The sequence below is a fragment of the Megachile rotundata genome, chromosome 6 (assembly GCF_050947335.1).
Source record: "Megachile rotundata isolate GNS110a chromosome 6, iyMegRotu1, whole genome shotgun sequence".
NCBI classification, from domain to species: domain Eukaryota; kingdom Metazoa; phylum Arthropoda; class Insecta; order Hymenoptera; family Megachilidae; genus Megachile; species Megachile rotundata.
Window position 1 is genome coordinate 16656831 of NC_134988.1, and position 20093 is coordinate 16676923.

A 20093-nucleotide genomic window follows, 5' to 3' on the forward strand; every position below is an offset into this window, starting at 1 on the left:
CCTCTGCGCCCGGTATCGACCAAACGTACAGATACGTATGCATCCGCCGACGAGAGCCACCGTCAAAGAGGCAGCTAGGTCTTTGATACAAACATGCCGGAATAAACGTATTTCCCTTGCTTTGACGAGAGATATCGGACCTACCGTCTAGACGTATTGCGGGGGTTCGACGAAGCGTTCGTTGCAGGTATTCTCTTTTTCAACGATAACGCCTTTCTGTCAAGCTCCACGAAACGTCGTTAACAGAAATAAATAAGCGAAGCGTTCGTGTTCGTTTCAGCGGACACTTCTTTGTTGGCGATAATTGCAATTAACTCGGGAGTAAAGGTATCCCTGACGGAAACGAACTCGTAAATAACAGAATCCCCCTAAAGTTTACGGGAAGCAACTCGGTCGAAGTAACCGTCGACGACTGTTTCCGATACGGATTCTTCGGGGAGTACTAAACGTTTTCACGCATATACTCGGATACGAATAACCGTTTCCAGGCCAACGACCGTGTAAACCATGCGAGTCACCGGACAATGCAATTAACTCCTTTGTGTCGTTGCGTCGCTACCCTCTTCCTGGTTTCTGACACGCGTCCACGCTCGCGTATTTATAAATATAGGATCATCCGAGTACGAGGCATCTGTGATCCAGTTGCACGAGCACGAGTCCGCTTCCATTACGCTCGTGCTCCCTTTTCGCACCCTCGCAGGGGTCGTTTCGTTCTTTGCACGGGCGAGTGTACGGGCCTGGAAGCGTTAGCACGCGACAGAACTTCAACCCCGACCAGACGCGTACCGTCCAACGCGTTTCGCTCGATGTTGGCATACTTCTACAGTGATCGAATATTTTCCTATTGGCATTCGACGAACGTCCATTTTCACGAGGTTGCGACGTTCCCACGATATTTCTATTTCCCTCGGAAATGGATTATAATCACGAGTTTCCTGCCAGAATTTACCATCGAGCGAGGAAGGTGTCTGGAATACAAACGAGCGTACGCGCTCGTCGGAGGAAGTAGGAAATTCTTGACCGCGAACAAATCGTCGAGGAAGGACGAGAATCGATGTCGACGAAACGATAAGGTCGATGAAATTTTTGCACGCTCGTAAACGCGAAAAAGAATCGTTCGATGGTACACTTGACGGCGTGAGCGGCATACGTACTCGACCCGTGTTTACGAACACGTGGGGAACGTACAAAGCCTGACGGGAACAATAACTTTTGCCACGAATGGCAGCATAAATCTCTCTGCGAGGGTGCGGTGGGAGGAGGGGAACTCGTGCTCCTGCTTTACGAACGCAACGCAGACACGCATTAATCCTAGCTTCGTTTATGGTTCTGTTTCGGCACGGCACGTTTGACCGAATGGAGCATTGCCTGACGAGACTCGTTCAACGGAGCGAACCGTTCTTTGCCGCCAAGAATTTCGATCGAACTTTTGAGCGCGAGTTCGATCGTCGGTTCGAGAATAATCCACGAGCCAATTATAGGTGTACCGTCAAGAGATTCTCAACGAGCGTCATCGTCCTTTTATTCTCTCGTACAAGGACAAATTGTTTTTCTCGGAAACGCCCGTTGATCAGAACCGAAGATCCGTGGTTGCGGTTAAGTAAACGCGTATGTTTGAAAAGCGCTGCTCGAAGAACATCGTTACATCTGGATCTTTATCGCGGACGCAAAAGGGAAACTGCCCGCAGGGACGACCGGACAAAGGATCCGGAACCGAGTCTCGAAGCGTCTCCCACTTAATGGTTCCTCCAACATCCTATGGAAGAAAACCAAGAAAGACCGAGATTCTGACACGTGTTTACAAACGTGAAACACGATTCTCGCGTGCCACGCTGGAATTTCCGCGTGTATCGAGACGATACGAACAGGTTCAACTGATTGGTCCTGAGTTTCGTTTTCGCGAAGCGCTGAACGAAACGTAGGCTATATTCGGTGTGTTTGATTTGCGCGATTATCGTTTATCGCGCGATAAGGGAAAAGACTTCTGGATACGATAAGTGGCACACGCTCGCTATCAGTCCCCGCGATAAGATACGATAACGCATGCCACGGAGCTGAGCCTTCCGAGGCATACATCAGCGAAGAACGCGTGGTATTCCGTAATTCAAATTATTATCGTCTAATTTACTTGGTTTCGTTCCGTTCTTGGAGTCGTTTCCACTCGCTGCTCCGACATTGGAACAGAACAGCTGTATTATTTGCAAATTCTTCCGTCCGATTCGAGCAACGATAGCCGACGAAGGCGATTATTCTTCCGCTCGAAGGTTGCACGAGTCCTCTATCGATCGACCGGACGGCATTTTAGTCTCGTTTTAGAACGAGGTTGCACAAAATGGTCTGGGAAGCGTAGGTAAAACGGTGGCTACATAGTAGTAAGCGTTAGTTCGTCGATCGGCTTCCTCTCTTTCTTTCTCTGACTCGACTTCCTGCCATGTTGCCGAGCTCGTTCGGCCTCGGCCGTCCTTGCCCCTTCTGCTAGGCAGCACTCCGTCACCATCTTTTCTACTAACAGCTGCGAAAACATCGACTCTGTACGGATTAGAAAGGCTCTCTCGCATACCAGTGCCTTCTTCTCTCCTCTCCTCTCTTCTCCTTTCCTCTCCTCTCCTCACCTTTCCTTTCCTTATGGTCGACGCGTAGGAGGGAAAGTTACCAGAATTTTCTTCGCGTCCGACTTCCTCGATCATCTGTCCTTCGAAGGGAAGCGTTCGATCTTCAGGAAGGGACAGCAGAAAATGCGCTTACCTTCCGACTCGCGGGGGATCGCGCGTTAAATTATTTCCAAGATGAGCCACGAATCATGCTACCGATATAACACGATTTATCGAATCATCCTGGTAAATCAGCGTCCGCGTAACCGAACGCATTAACGCAAAGTAGGAGAAGACGACGTTTCATTTGCTCGGCTCGATGATACAGCGTGTGCCGCAACGCACCGCAGGATCATCGATTACGACTGCTATCCTAGAAAACTGGTCGTAGATTACTCGTCGCTCGATGAATCAGCTACGCATTATCGTCAGGCTGTAATAATACGACACATATTTTCGTTTCGTGCGACGCGTTTTCACAATATTTCCTCGAATCCATTTTCACGGCGTATTTGCCGTCCTTGATTATCTTTTCGAAAATCCTGCGGACAAGATAAGTTCTTAACCTCTTTATCTTAATCCAGTCTCCTCGCCCTTTGTACATCTTCCATTAAAAGATGACATAAATTCGCCTTAAAACGTCGGAAGCGTAGGATAATCCGGTTAAGAAATTCGCTCGAAATTCCGTTGTTCTTCACAGGAAATTACGTATTTTCGTCCGTTTCATTCGTGACACGGAAACTCCGTCGTACTAATTTCATTCGACGATTTTGTTTTCTCACGTTAACAAAAAACGATCAACGGAATCGATTACTGATCGTGGAAAAGATTCCTTTCCTTTTTGACGTGTCTGGATAACGATTACCCGTATCGAGATTAATAGATTTATCTCAGCATCGGAAGATGCACTTATTAGAAGGACTACGTTGCAGGATTGCTCGTACTTTTGCGATCGAACTCTCTCTTTCTCTAGTTCGTTCGCCGTTGCTCTTTCTTCGCTAAATCGATAAATTATGCATTCAATTATTCATGCTCGCTCGCTATAATCACGTACGATGGTTGACAAGATCCTGGCACGCTTTACGATTCGCCTGGCTCCCCGAGAGTTCGCTGGCTGGTCTAGCTCGAGAAAGATTCCGTTTACTCGTTAGCGATGCATCGCGAACTCGTCGAACGAGCACGTTCCTCAGGAGAAAAGAAAAACCGAACGAAGAGGGAAGAGTTCGCGCGAGGAAACGCTGTCGCGCGTTTCGAGCGAAAAGCGCGGCATTGAAATCTCCGGGTCAGCGGCGGTCGGTAAAAATGGAGCGGTTCGAGACGGTCAAAGTTTGCGAGACGCGTGCACGATCGTGTTATTATTTCGTATGGAGCGTATCTCGGTCTGCAAAGCCTCGAAAGCAAAGACAGAGGTAGAATCGAGAAAGAACGGAAGAGAAACGTAAACGAAAGACGAGTCGAATCGCGCGGAGAAGCAGAAAGAAAAAAGAACGGGAGAGAAAGAGGAGGAAGCGATCGGTCGTTCGGTTGGTTGGTCGGTCGGTCGGTCGGTCGGTCGTCGGTGCATGGAAACCTCTCTTTCTCGTTTTCAAAGTTGTTGCGAGAGAGTAAGTTCGCTCGGGTTGTTTCGACGCAACTCGGCTCGGTTCGGTACTGTCACCGAGTCGCGTCGACGAGAGGGGAGATGCATACTTTCCCCACCACGTCGGAGATAGCGAAGGGGCTCGAGAATCGAGAATCGAGAGAGTGGGGATCGCGCAAAGCCGCGGCGGAAGGTTCAATTGTTAGTCAACCGTCGCGAGAAACGGTCGCGCGTGATAAGGCTCGCACGATAGAAGCGCGTGCCTCGTTTCGCGATCGGTGCGTGCACTCCGAGATTCGTGGTTAGCGACCACCGTGCCAAACGGAGAGGATTTTTCGTTCGGAGATGCGTGCCTCTAAACGCGATAGTGACGCGGTGATTCGTTCACCGTTGGCTCGTCGCCGCGAGTAAACGTAGCTCGTGTAAACGCAGTGACCGAAGCGAAAAACGCCTTTCGTTTCTTTCGTATTCTACTATTTCTCCTACCTGAAAGGATATTTACGCGTGCCCCGCTAAGCAAATAGCTGGGTATGATCGGTACAAGTGAAAATCGTAATCTGCTCGTGTGACTCGTACGAGACTGGTGCTCGCGCTTGGCCTTCCACGTTTGTGATCGTACAACCAGAAGAAAATTTGGGATTATCGCGTATCGTGCATCTCGTTTGCTTCTCGTCCAGTTGACGCACGTCGCGTCACACCGGCACCAGCCATGACGGCGGATAGCCTGTTCGAAACTACCAGCATCCCAGGGCATCTCGCTCCCACGCCTCAAAGGCTGGAGAGGCTTCTCTCGAAACAGACCCTCGAGGAGCTGTACGAGGTCGAGGAACAACCTTTCGCACGGTAAGAGACCAGCACCGTTGTCCCGACGTTCTAACTCGTCCGTTCGCATACGTAAATCGGGTTGCTCCGTTTACGCTTCCGAGTCGAGGATCCGTTTCGCCAATTAAAATTGTTCCTTTTGTTTTCCCCTCTTTCGTTCCGCTTCGAATCGTCGATGTCTCGACTACCGACTTACCACCGAACGAAGCGTGAAAACGCTCTGAACAGGATCGCGTCGTCGAAACGGAAAAAAAAGGAAGGATTTTGTTGGTCGTTCGGGGGCCCGAAGCACCCCCGACTCGGTCCTGGACCAAGCCGGCCTACCGGAGAAAGAAAGTGCCCCTACTGCGAGAGATCGAGGTCGAGACTTTGCGCGCCGATGCTCTTTTACGACCTCCGTCTACGGGCGTCTCTTCCTCTCTCTTTCTTTCCTTCTCGAGAACTCTGTTGCTTGTTCGACAAAGGAGCGGCGGAGAGGTGGAAGAAAAGGAAACGGCTGCGTGCATGGTTGGAAAGGTTCCTCCGAAACTGTGCAAGGTCGAGGACCATCCGCGAAGATGCTTCGGTGCGTGTCCCGAATGACTTTTCGATCGTAAGAGATCACCGAAGAGAAATTCTCGAACCGGGTCGCGCGCGCTGTTCGTACGACCGTTTCGGCGTGTTTCTCGCTGTCGTTCCGCTGCAACGTAGCAAAAAGGTTTTGCGAAATCGCGGCTCGTGGATACGCGCGCGTTTACGAAACTCGTTTCGGAGCGAGGAAAGGAGAGTCGCGAAAAGTTGGACCGTTCCCGCGTCCTATTTTCCCCGTGCAGGAAACGCGACGGCCGAAAGTTTGCGCGAAAACTCGACGAGATTCTATTACGGCCGTAACCGATCGCGCATTCATCCTCGATTTGCACGAGCGCCGTTTCCATTCGCGGTCCTTTTGTTCGTCGATCGCTGGAAGTAGGCAGTCGTCGCTACGAACGATACACGTGTCTGGGATTAATGTAGGCCACCGACTGCGACGTTGTTGTCGTCGTTACACGGTACGGACAACATCGTGCCTGTTGCTCGTCCGTAAGCCGCTGTATCGATATCGGATCGCGGACATATCGCGATCGAGTGTACCTAACCGATAAAACGCGATTAATTCTGCTTATCGACGAACGGTTCGAACCGAGTCTCGCTGCTCGGCGTAACCCACCGGCCTACGGTTCTTTCCCTCGACGATGGGTCGTTAGTATTCTAACAACGACCGGATACGTTTGAGATATTTCTCGAAGGTGGTGGTAACCGTTGCGAAGATTTATGCAGCCGTCAATCAGGATCGTCGCTGGTCGCTAGGCGTGAGCCGCGAATGCGAAATACAGCTGCTTTACCTAACACGCACCTGCTGCACCCGAGATTCGAGATTTATACGCGGGGCGTTTCTATCGCCATTCGCGTTCGAACTCTCGCGATTCAACGCGAAGTAAAACTCGCTATCGATTGCGCGTATCGGCGTGGCATTTCGAGGAAACGGATTTAGGTTTGTTTGGCTGTCTCTGATGCAATTCGCAATCTCGATGCAAACACGAACTCCTTATCGAAGAAAGGAATGCGAACGATCAGCTTTGCTTGTTCGTCGAGCAAATTTTCGATCGCGCAATCGTAGCGGGAAAAACGTACACGGAAAAAGGGTCGTCGCGTCACGAGTATCGAAAGTGTTCGCCGAAGCGAAAGATAAGTGGAGGTAAAATCCAGTCGCGTTTAACCGTGGCCGTCGAGTTCGCAGCCACGAGAGTCGTCAGAGCGACGCCATAAACGTCCGCGAGAAAGGGGTCTTGGTATAAATATTATGGCTATATCGGCCTACCCTACAGCCTGTTATTCGCAAATGTAAATAAACTCGAACGATACGTTCGTGATTTCGTTGCCACCAATTAAGAGATTCTACGCGCGTAATCAATATTTGCTCTTTCTCTTTCTCTTATTCTCGGAACATACGCTAGCACCCTTTATCGCCGCACGGTTGCTATTGCGATTTGTCGTCGCAGCTCGTATTCGTCACGGTTCTGGCATTTCGCGTCGATTTACTTTTACCTCGCACCACCACACACGCTCCCGTATCACGATTCCTTTACCTTCCAAGACCGTGTAGAACGAATGTCGTTTCGCGTTCGACGCTGGTCAACAAAGAAAACCCCCTTGACGTTTCTTCTGTCTGGATCGTTAACGCGATCTCCCGCCTCGACGATCATCGTTGGGAAGGTCAATTGCTTTTACGCGCGTTTCTTCGTTAGCGCGATCCTCGCGATACCGCGTTACCTTCCGACCGAGATGTCAGTATTTTCTTTCGCGCAAACCGATGCACGAGAAATTCCGTGGAGTCCTCAGGTGGTAGACCGATTTCGTTTTTAACGAGACGTCGTTCGAGAAGCGAATTCGATCGGTAGAATTTGTCGTTTCGGAGTAGCGGGACGTCGCGACGCGACGGGACAGGTGCTTTTTACGGTATCGGGTCGCGTCTTAGAATACACGGGAACAAGTGGGGGTCACGTAAGGCGGCGGAGAGCGAGAGAGCGAGAAAGTTTAGCGTGGGTTGAAAATAGCTTGTGGCCGGACTGAAAATGCGGAGAGCGTCCGCTATGCACTTGCCGCTCGATATTTATATCCTTATAATAGGTAGGCGCGTTACAACGTATCGTCTTTGCTCCGCCAACCGAACAAACGATTAAACGATCGCGCCTTTCGCTCGGACGATGCGACGAAACGAGATCGCGCTGATTTTTTCTTCTTTACGGGGCTCGTAAAACCTTTACGAGATACAGGATTCGAGATTTCGTAAATCGAAACTGGTTGGCGCGTCGAAAGTGGTGGCGAGTAACGAAGGAAAACTCGAACGGCGGATTCTCTGGTTACGTCCAGAAGGAATGCTCCGGTTGCAGCGGACGAGGCAACGCGACAGAAACGGGCATGCCATCTGGAAAGTAACGGTAACGGCACCTGCAATTAGCGCGACAGCCTGGCTGCCTACTTGTTCGAGTGTTGGCTCGCACGATCCGGTCGTCGATGACCTTCCTGCGACGGGGGGAAAACGAGATCTCGGGGTGTATCGCGATCGCTGCATGGACCTCCTAGGAAAAGGATCGCGAGCATCCGGTTTCTTCTCTTCCGTCGCGGCCTTTCTTCTACTCGGTTAAGGACGCCGCGTTCCACCCTTTTAAGCTCGAACGTCTTTCGGAGTATTTAACGTCCCCGACTAGCGTCGCTGTTTTTTACCCGATAGGAATCTGATATATCGTCTCGACGAAGATCTCGAGAATCTCGGAAGGTTCGCGGCTCGTAAAAGATTTCCCCCGATCGTCATCTTCGATCTGGATGTTGCTGCGGGTCGGCGTTACGAGCCGATTCTTTCTCGATTTTCTTTCACGTACCCTCCACTGAATTTTGAGCCGCGACGCATTCCGAAGGACGCAGCTGCCTTCGAACGAGCAACAGCTGTTCCCCCGTGCTTCCATTGGCTCGAGCAGCCCGTACGTACTTACGGACGTCTGTTTTCCAGGATACTCGCCGTGCCTTCGTGGTTCGTCTTTTCGCTTAGCATAACAATGCCCCTTCTTTCGAAACGCGGAAGGTCGTAGGATTTACTAAAAAACTTGGCTCTCGTAAAACGATTTCCGCTCGCCGTTTCTCTAACGATCCGTCGAACGGTGGTTAATTCGATCGAGCGAAATTGCGACGAGTTCCCTCGTCGTGACTCGACGGGATACGAGGTCCGCGCACGACATCTTATTAACATCCCTTCTGCGCGATGACGGCGATTATCGCCGATACAGATAGCTAACGAACGATAAAGCGGTCGTGGCGTTCCCGTGTCGAGGGCTCTTCAGCTTCCCGTCGCCTTAATTATATTTATCGGTTTGCTCGATCGGAACGGTCGCCACGCCGATCTCTCGTGGATCGTCGCGAACTCCACGGAGCAAGAGAAAAAAAGCACGGTGGCTGGATCTTCACGGGTGAGAAAATACGATGGTATGCCGCGAGCACGCGCTGCATCGACGAACAAACGTTGCCTTCTTCTCAAGGTCGTCGTGATCATTGTCCGTTCACCGGTACGCTGCTCGCTCATCCGATCGATAGCTCTGTTCCCGGGGATCGTGTTGTACGAGTCGGTGGAAGCCACCCAGAGTCACGGATGGCCGTGTTTCTCTTCTCGAGAAATAACCTGAAATTCCAACGATCGTTATTCAGCCGCACCGTATTTAGACAGCCTGGCTATTCGTGCCAGTTACAAAGGAACGCGTACTCGGCCAACTCGTTTGTCGCGGTAGTTTTCTTTCGACCGCTCTCCGAACGAAGACGTCTCGTCGCTTAATTTCGAGCCAACGTCTCGAGCGATCTCGATCGCGGAAAAATTCAGCAGATCGCGGTATCTGGCCGGTAATCGATAGGAACGGAAAGGAAAGTCAGCGAGCCTCGGTCGAGCGAGAAACGTCCTGTTGGAATGATGTATGGATCGAGATCGATCATGAGCAGGCAACCCGTGGCGGAGTCGGGGGTACCTACATAGTTGGCGAGATATTACGACACAGACTGGAGAGGGAGTCGAGCACGACCGCGACGGAGAAGGGGATCGTTGCGGATCGTTCGCGATCTCGATGATCTATGGGTCACGATCTCCCACTGTTAGGACGCTTTTTCCCGGATCGTTGCGGATCGCGACTTCGAACGCGTTCCGTGGTTTTTCGACCGCTCTAGAAAGTCGTCTCGACGATAAAGGGGTCCGTCGGTGAAAGAGGAATACCGCAGGATCGGACACGTAGGTGGACGAGTTTATAAAGTGTCCGATTCGTTACGTTCCTTTTCGAGACGATCGCAACTTTGTACGGTCATGGATCACCTCTCGGTTTCGCGAAACGAGTCCTTGAAAATCAGATTATCCGTTCTTCCGTGGCCTGCTTCTCGCCCACGCTCTCGTTCGAAAGAACCGTTCCAACGAAGCGGACGGGATACGCGTAAGCGGTTTTGCCAATGTTTCCATTCGCAGCTAGACTCTATCCGCTTTCGGTATTTTCGTCCGAATCGGAACGATCGGAACGTGTCCCTGACGCGTCGTCGCTTCTTTTTGAAACGCCTGGCGTCGAGACGAGTTCTGGTGCACGCTTTCGCGAGCTGGCAGCTGCGAGACGGAACTCGGGGAAAATTCGTAGTAACGCGTTGTCGTCGAACGCGCGTACGAGAAAAAGAAAGAGAAAGAGGGAGCCGTGTTTGTTCGTTAAGACCCTATACCCGACGACCTCGTTACTACAACGCGGTCGCTCCCCTTCGGTTTCCGTTCGGTTAACCGTAAATTACAACCGCGCGACCGGTGTGTAACGAGCATAATGGCGACGGTAGCCGGGTGAAGGTCGGCCAACTCGAGCGAACGACGCGAGCTACGATAACGATACGAATCGACGTTTCGTTCCGTTTCGCTAAAAATCCGTACTGAGATCTCGTCTCGAAATCTAGCGACCGAAACGAAAAGTCGACCGCTCTCTCGTATCGACCGATCGATCAACCATAGACAAGCTTGTCCTTACGCGGCGGCGTCGAAAGATGAAACGGCGATCGAGGATAACGACACGCAGATTCGATCATCCTTGGAGAAGCGGCGCAACGATGCGTGGCTCCCTTTTGATTTCGCTTTCTTTCGCTTCGAGAAATTCTCTCGCGAGAATAGCCGATCGACTCTCGAGCCGATCTCGACGATGCGACGCGACGGTACGACGCACAGAAATCGTTGGAAAGTAAGTTGGTCTAACCGTTCCACTCAAAGGCGTCCTACTTTGCCAGCCATATCGTCGATCGTTGCGGTTCCGTGTGTGTCCATTGTGGCGTGCGTTGGAAAGGGAATAACCTTGCTCGCATTTTCTGTCGTGTCGCAAGCTACGTCCACCCCTGTCTCTATCCGCGTACCGCTTAAACTCTAGTCGAACGGAACCATTATCCTTTAAGCGCGTAAGTCGATACGTTATCTCGTTTACCGCGGTAAAGCAATTAATCCTATCCTTCTCTCGTTACGTCGTTGGTCGAAATACGTGGCCACTCGATTAGGACCAGAATAATCGGCCGTGACTTCGATGAATCACCGGTAATTTCCAGCTTTCGAATCGTCTCGTAGTCCAATAGTCTGACCCTAATCGATCGCGGATACGCGTCAAGCCGCCTCCGTGTTCGTTTAATCCGCGAAGCTTTTTCGCTCGATATCGTTGATCCGTCTTCTCGCGCTTTTCCTTCGTCGAGACTGCGCTCTGATCGGAGAAGTCGAGCGGCGTCGGTATCGTTGAATCGCCGCTCCGAAAAGTACGATCACCCACGCCTCGCAGGAATCCCAAGGGCGAAACTCTCGAGCCGCTTATACCTCGGTGGCGAACCGCGATCGATATAGTCGAACGATATCGCTTTACCGATCGTGTCCTCTCTCTTTGCCAGTGTCCCAGATTCGACGGTATACGATGCACTTAGCTACGTCGCTGTAAACACCGGAGCCAGCTGTACACGGCCCTCGTAACGCGATGCGGGTCGATCGATCGGCAACGTTCGGCAAAGGAAGAAGGCCGTTCTGCGACGGGACGGGTCGGTGGTCGTTGCAGGGTGAGAGATGCGCTAATTAACGAGAACACGCGAAACATTCAGCGCGATTACCGTGCTTGGCCGACGCCACGATTTCGTGATTCACGAAGTATGTGGGGCACGTCGGTTCGTGGAAGTCCGTGACTAGACCGGTGACGAATACACCTTACCAACGCGACGACTACGAAATCCTGACTTCGGGTCGCGCTGCTCGAAAGCATCTTCGCTCCAGCGTTACGTTAATGACGTCAGAGCCGCGTGAAAGTTTGCCGCGTAACTCGTATCGCGATTATGAATCGCGTTGTGTCTCGTTCGAGTGCGCGGGCAACGGGCAACGCGGTGAAACGTCTCGAGGAAACTGTAGCGGGTCGGGAAACGGTGCGCGGCGTCGAAACCGAACGAAGGTCTTTTCCGGAAGAAAGGCGGAACGAACTGGTAAGACGAAAATTTTCCGCGATTCCTGGAAACCGTTTCGTCGGTTGTCTGTCGACGCACGCGCGCCGCTCGAGCAATGCCATATTTGGAAACGGTTGCAACGATTTTCGCAATATCTCCGTACGTGGTTAACGAGCACGTACACGGGCCGGAAAGCCGCGCCGTGAAAAGTTAACGCGCATTGTTCGAGATTCGACGCGTTCGGGCCTTCCCGAGTACGGAAACGAAACCCAACGCTTGTAACGCGACCATTCGTTCCCCTTGACACGCGCATTCTTCGTTGCTACCAGTGACGGCGACAGCTGACGAACCAGCCGGCCGATACCGATGACCCCCTCGTGTTTCTCGCACGCTATCCTTCGTACTTCTATTTCGTTCGGAAGGCTACGGAAAAATGTGAAACGGTAGCGTTCCGACGCCGCGTGGAGCAACGACGATGCAAAAACGTCGGCAACGGGATTCTTTTCTCCGGAAGAATGCGAAGCGAAACGTAAAAATTAGAGTCACACCTGCGGTGACTGCACCCCTATCACGGAATATGACATTCCGTCGTAAGTACTCCGCATTCCAAGCGGAAAAAGGACGTCGAACCTCGAGGAAGCAAGTGTCCCTGATATCGTGTCCTTTTCCGTCGCTGCGTCCGTTCTGACTCGACGTAAAATATGATTTTAGAACAGTAGAGACTAGGGGAACGCGATCGATCCCGACGAAAATGCTTATACGCGGCCACATAACGTCCGTGACATGCACAGGTGTGGCCAGTTATTCCGCTCGATTTATCGCCCTCTTCGTTCGCTGCTGCACAGCGTAAGGTATCGACAGGGCCGTAGCGACAGCTTTTACGCCCACGTGGGCAGATTTTTGAAGCGACATCGAAATCGCTTTGCCATATTTTGGTACTAGACTGTTACTCGAGCAATCGCACATTTCTGTAGTTGTCTCTGCGGCTATGCCCCATTTCGAAATCAATTTCTCCTTCAAACGAGCGTTGCTCGAATCGTTCCTCGCATTTCGCAAAGCGTCTTTTTCCTTAATTTCAACGGAAGCGAATGTTGCGACATTGTCCGTTACAAAAGTTGAGCCACCGTGGTTTCGACGCTGTCTTTAGAAAGGAAAAAGAAGATGGCCGAAAAGATAAAAGAGGAAGAGAGGGAAAGAGAGAGAAAGAGGAGAATACGACAAAGCTAGGCGCGAGTCACGAAAGTAGATCGGAAACGGCCACTCGACCCGACCCGTTAAAACGAGAGGTTTACGTAGTGTACCGAACACGACGACACCAACTGCCTAACTGTCGTTTCCTCGTTCGTAAGCCGTACAGTGCGGCGTACGCTTTAGCGTTCTCGTTTACGAGGTTGGGACGTGTCCTCGTTTCTTCGGCACCTCCTTCCTTCAAATCGAACGATCTTGCCGTTTCCTCTTCCGATAGCTCGACGCACGCGTTTGCATACATTAACGGGTTATCGCGCAACCTCGTTTTCGCCACGATTTGTCCGTCTTCCGAAGCAAACATTTGCCTTTCGTTTTCCCAAATTTTCCGATCGGTTTTGACGACGCGTTACGAGTGATGCGACGTAGGTGTCCACGTAGAAGACAAACTTCTATGCGTACGTAGAATACGTTAACGTGGGACGGTTGGTCGGTGATGACCCGAATGCCGTGAAATCGCCGTGTGGGACGCGTGTCGCTCGCGGGCCTTTCCTTCGATTCCACGCACTCCGATAATTACGATTTCACGCGTAATTATTCCCATCTCTACCATCTTTTAAACTCGCTCGTAACGATGTCTTTTTCCGTCGCGACAAAATTCTACCGGATAATTGGTCGTTTATCGGATCGCGTTCGTACGCATCGAGCTTGCTAAAAGTCGATCAATCGACGAGAGATCCAGCGAATTCCACGCGCTTAAACGTAAACGCGGAAACCTCCGGGCAGTCGAGAGAACATAAACGATCACCGCTGGATTACATTCTGTTAGCACAGTTTTCTCTCCGCGAGACGGTGAACGTCGCCGAGGCCGTAGACGTGGCGCCCATTTAAACGTTTCTCCGTTCCGCTCGAACCGACTACCTTCTCGACACGATGGCTCGCCAACGCTCTGTTCGCTCGATCTTTGCCGTTTCTTCGCAAAATAAATAGGAGAGCAACACGAGAAGTTTGTTCCGCGAACTCTGGAGCGAACGAGAGAAGAAACGATCGAGAAAAACACGAGGAGCGCGAACGAATCGCGACTCGTTCGACAGCCGTTTAATCGAGTCGCCTTTTACTTCTCGACGCGACGCGTCCTTGCGTAAACGACTCGATGACGGCCTTTGTCGTTGTTGTTATTGTGTCATCGCGAGTAACGGGCCGTCGCTTCTCGGCCAAGAGGCGGGAGCGGGTGATTCGAGTCGCGCTGCGCCACTCCGCTCCGTTAAAAGGCAGCCTCGAAAGCGCCACGTGGGCGCTCACCTTCGATCGCGTGTCATCGTTTCGCACACGGCAAAACGCGTGCACGCTCGCTCGTGTTTACGCGTCAAAATTTCACCGTGGCTCGTTCTCGATTTGCCAATGTACGTTTTAATCGTATACGCGTCCTTTGCTTTCGATTCTCGAACGTCGCTGTTAACGCCCGATCTTTGTTCGTTCGAGGTCGTAAGGCGGTCACTTGGACATTGCCGTCGCACGGCACCTTTCGATTCGATTAGGAACGAAAGCGGAGACAGGGTTGCGAGAGTTCCCTCGACAACCCCGTCGCGAGCGCGTTCTTCTTGGCTCCAGAAACCTACATTCCGGCAAGAGTCGGGAAGATCGAGTAGATTAAAGAGCGAAGCCAAACCAGTCCTCGATATTGACTCGAAACTGCTCGGTTCGCTCGGCGAACGTCGCAAAATCGATGCGTAAACGTCTGGGACGCGACCGGCCACCGAGTCGAGGAAGCGGGAAGGAATTCTCAAACGAATCGAGGAGTGAAATTTTACCGCCTTTCACCGTTTGCGTGCCTTTTCGATCGAACCTGCCACCGCTGTCTCTTTCGCGTCTCTCCGATCTTACACCTTTTACGCCGCTCCTCGAGATCGACCAGATCGAAAAACGGAAGGAAAGAACACGGTCGTCGACCTTTTGATCGCTGCTCGTAACGGATGCACCGAAGTAACGTCACGATCGCAAAAACTGGCCCGGATACGCGACGTTCTCGCGCGAGTGCGCGAATCATTGCCGAACAGAAGCGGCAACAGAAGCAGCGGTTAATAGTCGAAGAGAGGGCAAACCGCCATAGTCTATTTTTGCCACGGTTTGCTTATTCTCGTCTCTGGCATTTTAATCGAATATCCTGTTTGACGAGCAAACATCGGCCCGCGGATATATTCCGGCGTACCGTTTTCTCTTTGTTCGTTCGTTTTCCACGCCTTTGCACAGTCACCGGAAATTCTGGCGGATCACGGAACGATTCGAGGGGATCGGTTGGAAAGAGGGAGCGGAGAATTCGCAGAAGAGCCACGAACGAGAGGGTGGACGAGAGAAAAGAAAGGTGGTCGCGATATTCGATGCTAAATTTAAAGATCGAAAGGTTTGGACGATGGCCTCTCCCTCGGCTCGTTTCCAGATTCGTCGATCGCCGGGCGAATGCACGAGTATACAAATATATCGCAGGCGCATGCACGCGCGCATTCCCTCGACCACGACTGCGGTGCATTCCTCGAGAGCGAGCACTGCATTAGCACTGGCGCCAGCGCTCTCTCGACCTCGAGGGAAGCCAGAGAGCCACCCTAGACGGAAAAACGGTTTTTGCGGTTTCATCCAGTCGTTTTTCTGCGAGCACGTTTCCGATGCACTCCCCAAGAGGCTCTTCTTACTTCGCCAACTCGACCGACTCGTTCGCGTCGCGTTCCGTCGTTTCTACTCTCTTTTTTATAAAAACGTTTTTCGTACTCGTGGACCTTGAACCGCGATCGGTATACTCGTCGAGTTAGCGACAACCCGATAACCGCTTTTGACCACTCGAGGGACGATAACGCCGCCTGTTCTACGAGACGATCGACGAAAAATTCCTTCGCCGTTAGTCACCGTTGACGAGGAACGTTCTTTCCGTTGGAACGTCACCGACGAACCAGAAGCGTACGAGCAACGACGACGAGATTCGAAGCAACTGTTGCCGAATAGCCGGAGGCAGAGCGAAAGAGGATATAAAAGACGTTAGCTCGTTGTAGGAAGTAGGCGACGGATAGGTGGCAGACGACGCGCGCGCGAGACTCTAATAAAACGAAACTCGTTTCGTGACCTCTGGTCAGCATACGGCACAGTAAATTTTGCCTTCGGCGAAGGACCCGTTTGCCAGGACGTTTCGAGGCTCGACGACAAAGCTACTCGGTCGAACGAATCGCGGCCTCTCTCGTGGTTTCACCTTTTGTCGGTGAAATCCTCGTCGATGGAACGCTTTTTACCTGAAAGAGCCGCAGCTTGGCCGTCTCGTCGCTCGGTAATACGTCTGGAATTTTGCTCGAAAAGGCTTTCCCGCAGTGCGGACCGGCAGCCTCTCGACCGGGCCGCTTCGCTCTCTTCTTCGGCACACGGCGGTTAGAGCCTCCCTCGGTTTTCTTTCTTTCGCGAAAACCCGTTCGAGCAGCGTGCGCTGGAACACCGCCAAAAAGGAAAACTACCAGTCCTTTTATCGCGCGCTTTCAAAGAGTCGTAATACGGATCCGAGTAGGCTTTACGCGGATACTTTTTGGCTACAGTTCACGGTCGCTGCAACTTCGAGTTGCAAGATTAAAGCGCCGTGAATGGGCGGCCAAATAATCGAGACACGGGTACTCTCCGGTTTGGCCGATCGCGCGATCATGGACGGAGAAACACCGGGCTGCGGATAATACGAGTAACCTTCATCCGTGGACCGTTATTCTGCCCTGTCGGGCCCGGCGGCTACGGCTATTCAGGTCTCTGGGTCCCCGATCGTCGGCGACACCGAACCGAGAACTCGACGTCTCACGCGAGATGCGACAGCTTCCTTCTATTATACGCCCTCTTCGATCGCGATACGTTGTTGTCGCGTTCCGTTCTCGTTCTTCGGGTCTCGCGATTCGATCCGGAGAAAAGCGCCAGAGGCGAGCAACGGGGGACGAAAAATCGGGCATACTTCCGATACGGTTCGAGGTCAAAGCCGATTCGTCGACGCGAGAAGGTATCTCGCGCGAACGTCGCGTCTCGTCGCGTCGGTCTTCCGTAAGTGGGCCACGCGCAAAGTAGGCCTTCTCGCGAACGCGCCCGGTGAACGAAGACGCGTCGTGGCAATAGCGTCTCGTTTCGACGAAACGCGGATCGCGTCTACCTTTCGAATACGAACGGAATACCCGTGATTCGGATCGAGGCGGATCGCTAATGGGATCAAGGAGCAGAGTTCAGGAGGCGTGTGCTCTTCTCTCGAATCGTTTGTTCTGGCGAGACGGTTGGGCTCGCCTTTGCCACGGATCGACGTCGACCGATAAATCTTGCAGTTGTTCCTCGAACGTTTCCGGGAGAATGGAACGCGAAGCTAGATCGCCGCGATCGTCGTGTACCATTCCGTATCGCGATAAATCATGCGCGCTTTAGAACGTAAAAAGTAAGTTTCGAAACGAGCTGGCTGACTCGGTCAACTGGTAGTTCGATCGGTAGCATCGTTTCGTCGCGCGACTACGGAGAACCGCCTAGCGGAAGCTAGGCGCGATAAGCGATTATAGACTGGTCGTATCGCATCGCGCTCGATTACGGAATCTCGGCGTCACGGTAGTGGACGGTTGCGTAAACGACGAAACGAAACACGGTGCATCGATCGTCGTCGATGCTCGAGAGCTAGATTGCCTTCGAGAAATCGCGAACGGTCGCGTCGAGTAACGGCCGTGGTTCTCGAAGGAGAGCGACTCGGAGCGACAACCGCCTTTCCCGATTTCGTCACGAGTGCACTGTTAGAGGCACGGTATCGTTACCGAACGACTCCGTTCCATTGCGAACCGTATCTCTCTCTCTCCCTCTGACTCCTTCTCGACCCAACGTTCAGGACACGCGGATCCGCGCGTGGGTTCCGCGATATGGGCCGAAAGCTGTCGATCACGCCGCTAAGGACTGTCCAATTACCGTGACCAAAGCGTGGTATTAATGAGTGTACGTCCACGCCGCGCGCAACCAGTTTTGAAAGCCGTTCGATTTATAGCCTTGCTTTCGATTAGCTATCACCGGTACCTCTGTACCAGCGAGAAAATAATAATCCTTCCGTAGCGTGGATCTCGAGATTTCGTCGGTTACGAAGATAAGAAAAATATGCGATAACTCTAACGGACTCGACGACGAAGCGGCCTGGCATTAACGCGAAACCGATGACGTTCCACGAAGAGCGACGGCGAGTCATGCCTCGGTCGGTTCTCACGAGCAGCCTCCTTTCGTATGCAGAAGCGAGCAAAGGCACGCGGGATCGCGTCGTCGAGGAATTTCGACCGGGCGCGGACGGGCGACGTTGAATCACGCGTGCGTTAACTCTCCTCGACGTAGCAACGAATCGCGCGACGTGACTCACGCTCGTGGCTTCGGGGCTCGACTCGATCCGGTCGAGGAAAGGTACGCGACTTTTGTTTCGTAACCTCGAATCCGTGGGCATACCGCGAAACGGTTCCTTCTTCGCCGGGTTCTCGGCGAGGTCGGCCGCGTTCCTTCCTGGAAGACTCCGATCGAGAGCCGGAGAGCGACGACGGTTGGAAAGAAAATTGTGAAACGGGAGGAAAGGTCAGTGGCTCGATCGAGTCGAGTCACGAACGAGGGCCGTTTTCAACGTCGAGGTTCGCCACGCATCGTGTGCGCAGTGCGCGCAGGTTGCACGCGAAGGGCTCGCGAACGATGCGTATCTATGCCCGACCGGCTGAGTCACGTGGGAAGCATGCGTGAAGCTATTCCTCGGCAGGTTCGGCGTTTACCCTTACCCTTCTCTTCTTCCTCCGTCGTTTTTTCTTTCTTTCTTTATTTCCTCTTGCCGTTTCCAAGCGAGCGAGCATCGTGCCTCGCCTCTCTTCATCCCTCTCTCGCTCTTTTTGCCTTTCGCCCTAGCATCGCGTCGATCGAATTACCGCAAATTGATTCGGATGTATCGATCGTGCGCGTAATCCGCGTGCTGCCAGCCAAGCGGTGGACGTTGATCGATCCTAGCGGTCGAGCCGCGTCCATTAGCGCGGCCTGTGAAAAGCTACGGACACGCTCTCGTCCCACGGAGGCTGCGTGAAATTCCATCGTTATCTGTATCCGTGCTTTAATGCGGCAACGCTCGTTGGTTATCGGCGTCATTACCGAGAGCGGGAGCAACGGAAAAAATGCTCGATCGTTTCGCGTACGCTTCCGCCAAGTCAGAGGCCCCAGCGTTGCCGGGAGGAGAGTATCGAGATCCTCTCGGAAGAATTTCAAACAGTCGTAACGCTTTTCTCACGGTACACGAGAAACCTTTAACCCGCGTCGATGATACGCAAAATCGGAGAGGAGACCGTTCCTCGAAGACGCGGCCACGAGAACGTGGAACGCGAGAGGAAATAACTCGGATGTTCTACTCGAGAAACTTTAAAGCGCGGTTCAAACGATTTGTTAGCGGAGCCGCTCGAGGGAAGAGGTTGCCTTCTCGGTGTAACCGACTTAAATTATTGGCCGTACGCCTCGGGGTCCCGATTGAACGTTCAATTGCGGCCATTATGTAAATATTTTGCTAAGAAGATGACAGGATTAAACCGACCCGCCGCACCGGACCTTCGTGCAATAATCGGACAAGAATGTTCCAATTAAGTCTCGAATAGCTCGTAGGTAGAACGCGTGGTCTCGCGCTCAAAATCATAAATATTAGCGAGTCGCGTTGGCTGCTATTAAACGTAATTCCGTAATGGGAAGAAAATTTGTTCGCGAAAAGATAATAAAAGTTCATTTTCTCGGAGCCTGATTCGATCTGGTTGTTATCGCGCTCGGCGGAAAAAAGAGAAAGAACGTTTTCGTTGCCGCGGTCTCTCGAGGTCTCGAGTACAATGCCGCCAAACTATTTGCACTTGAATGCCGGGTCTCATCCGTTTTCAGGCCGGATGTAGGTCCCGCCTTGCACCGGATGCGAT

The 20093-nt window shown here is 52.3% G+C and overlaps 1 protein-coding gene across 1 annotated transcript in view; it reads left to right on the forward strand.

The window, feature by feature from the left end:
• The first annotated feature begins 4351 nt into the window (after positions 1-4351).
• LOC100879788 (uncharacterized) overlaps positions 4352-20093 on the forward strand; it is a 39541-nt gene continuing 23799 nt past the window's right edge. The window contains exon 1 of the mRNA XM_076532565.1: positions 4352-5013. Within this exon, the coding sequence (XP_076388680.1) occupies positions 4880-5013 (134 nt within the window). The 5' untranslated portion in view covers positions 4352-4879. The remainder of the gene's footprint in view (positions 5014-20093) is intronic.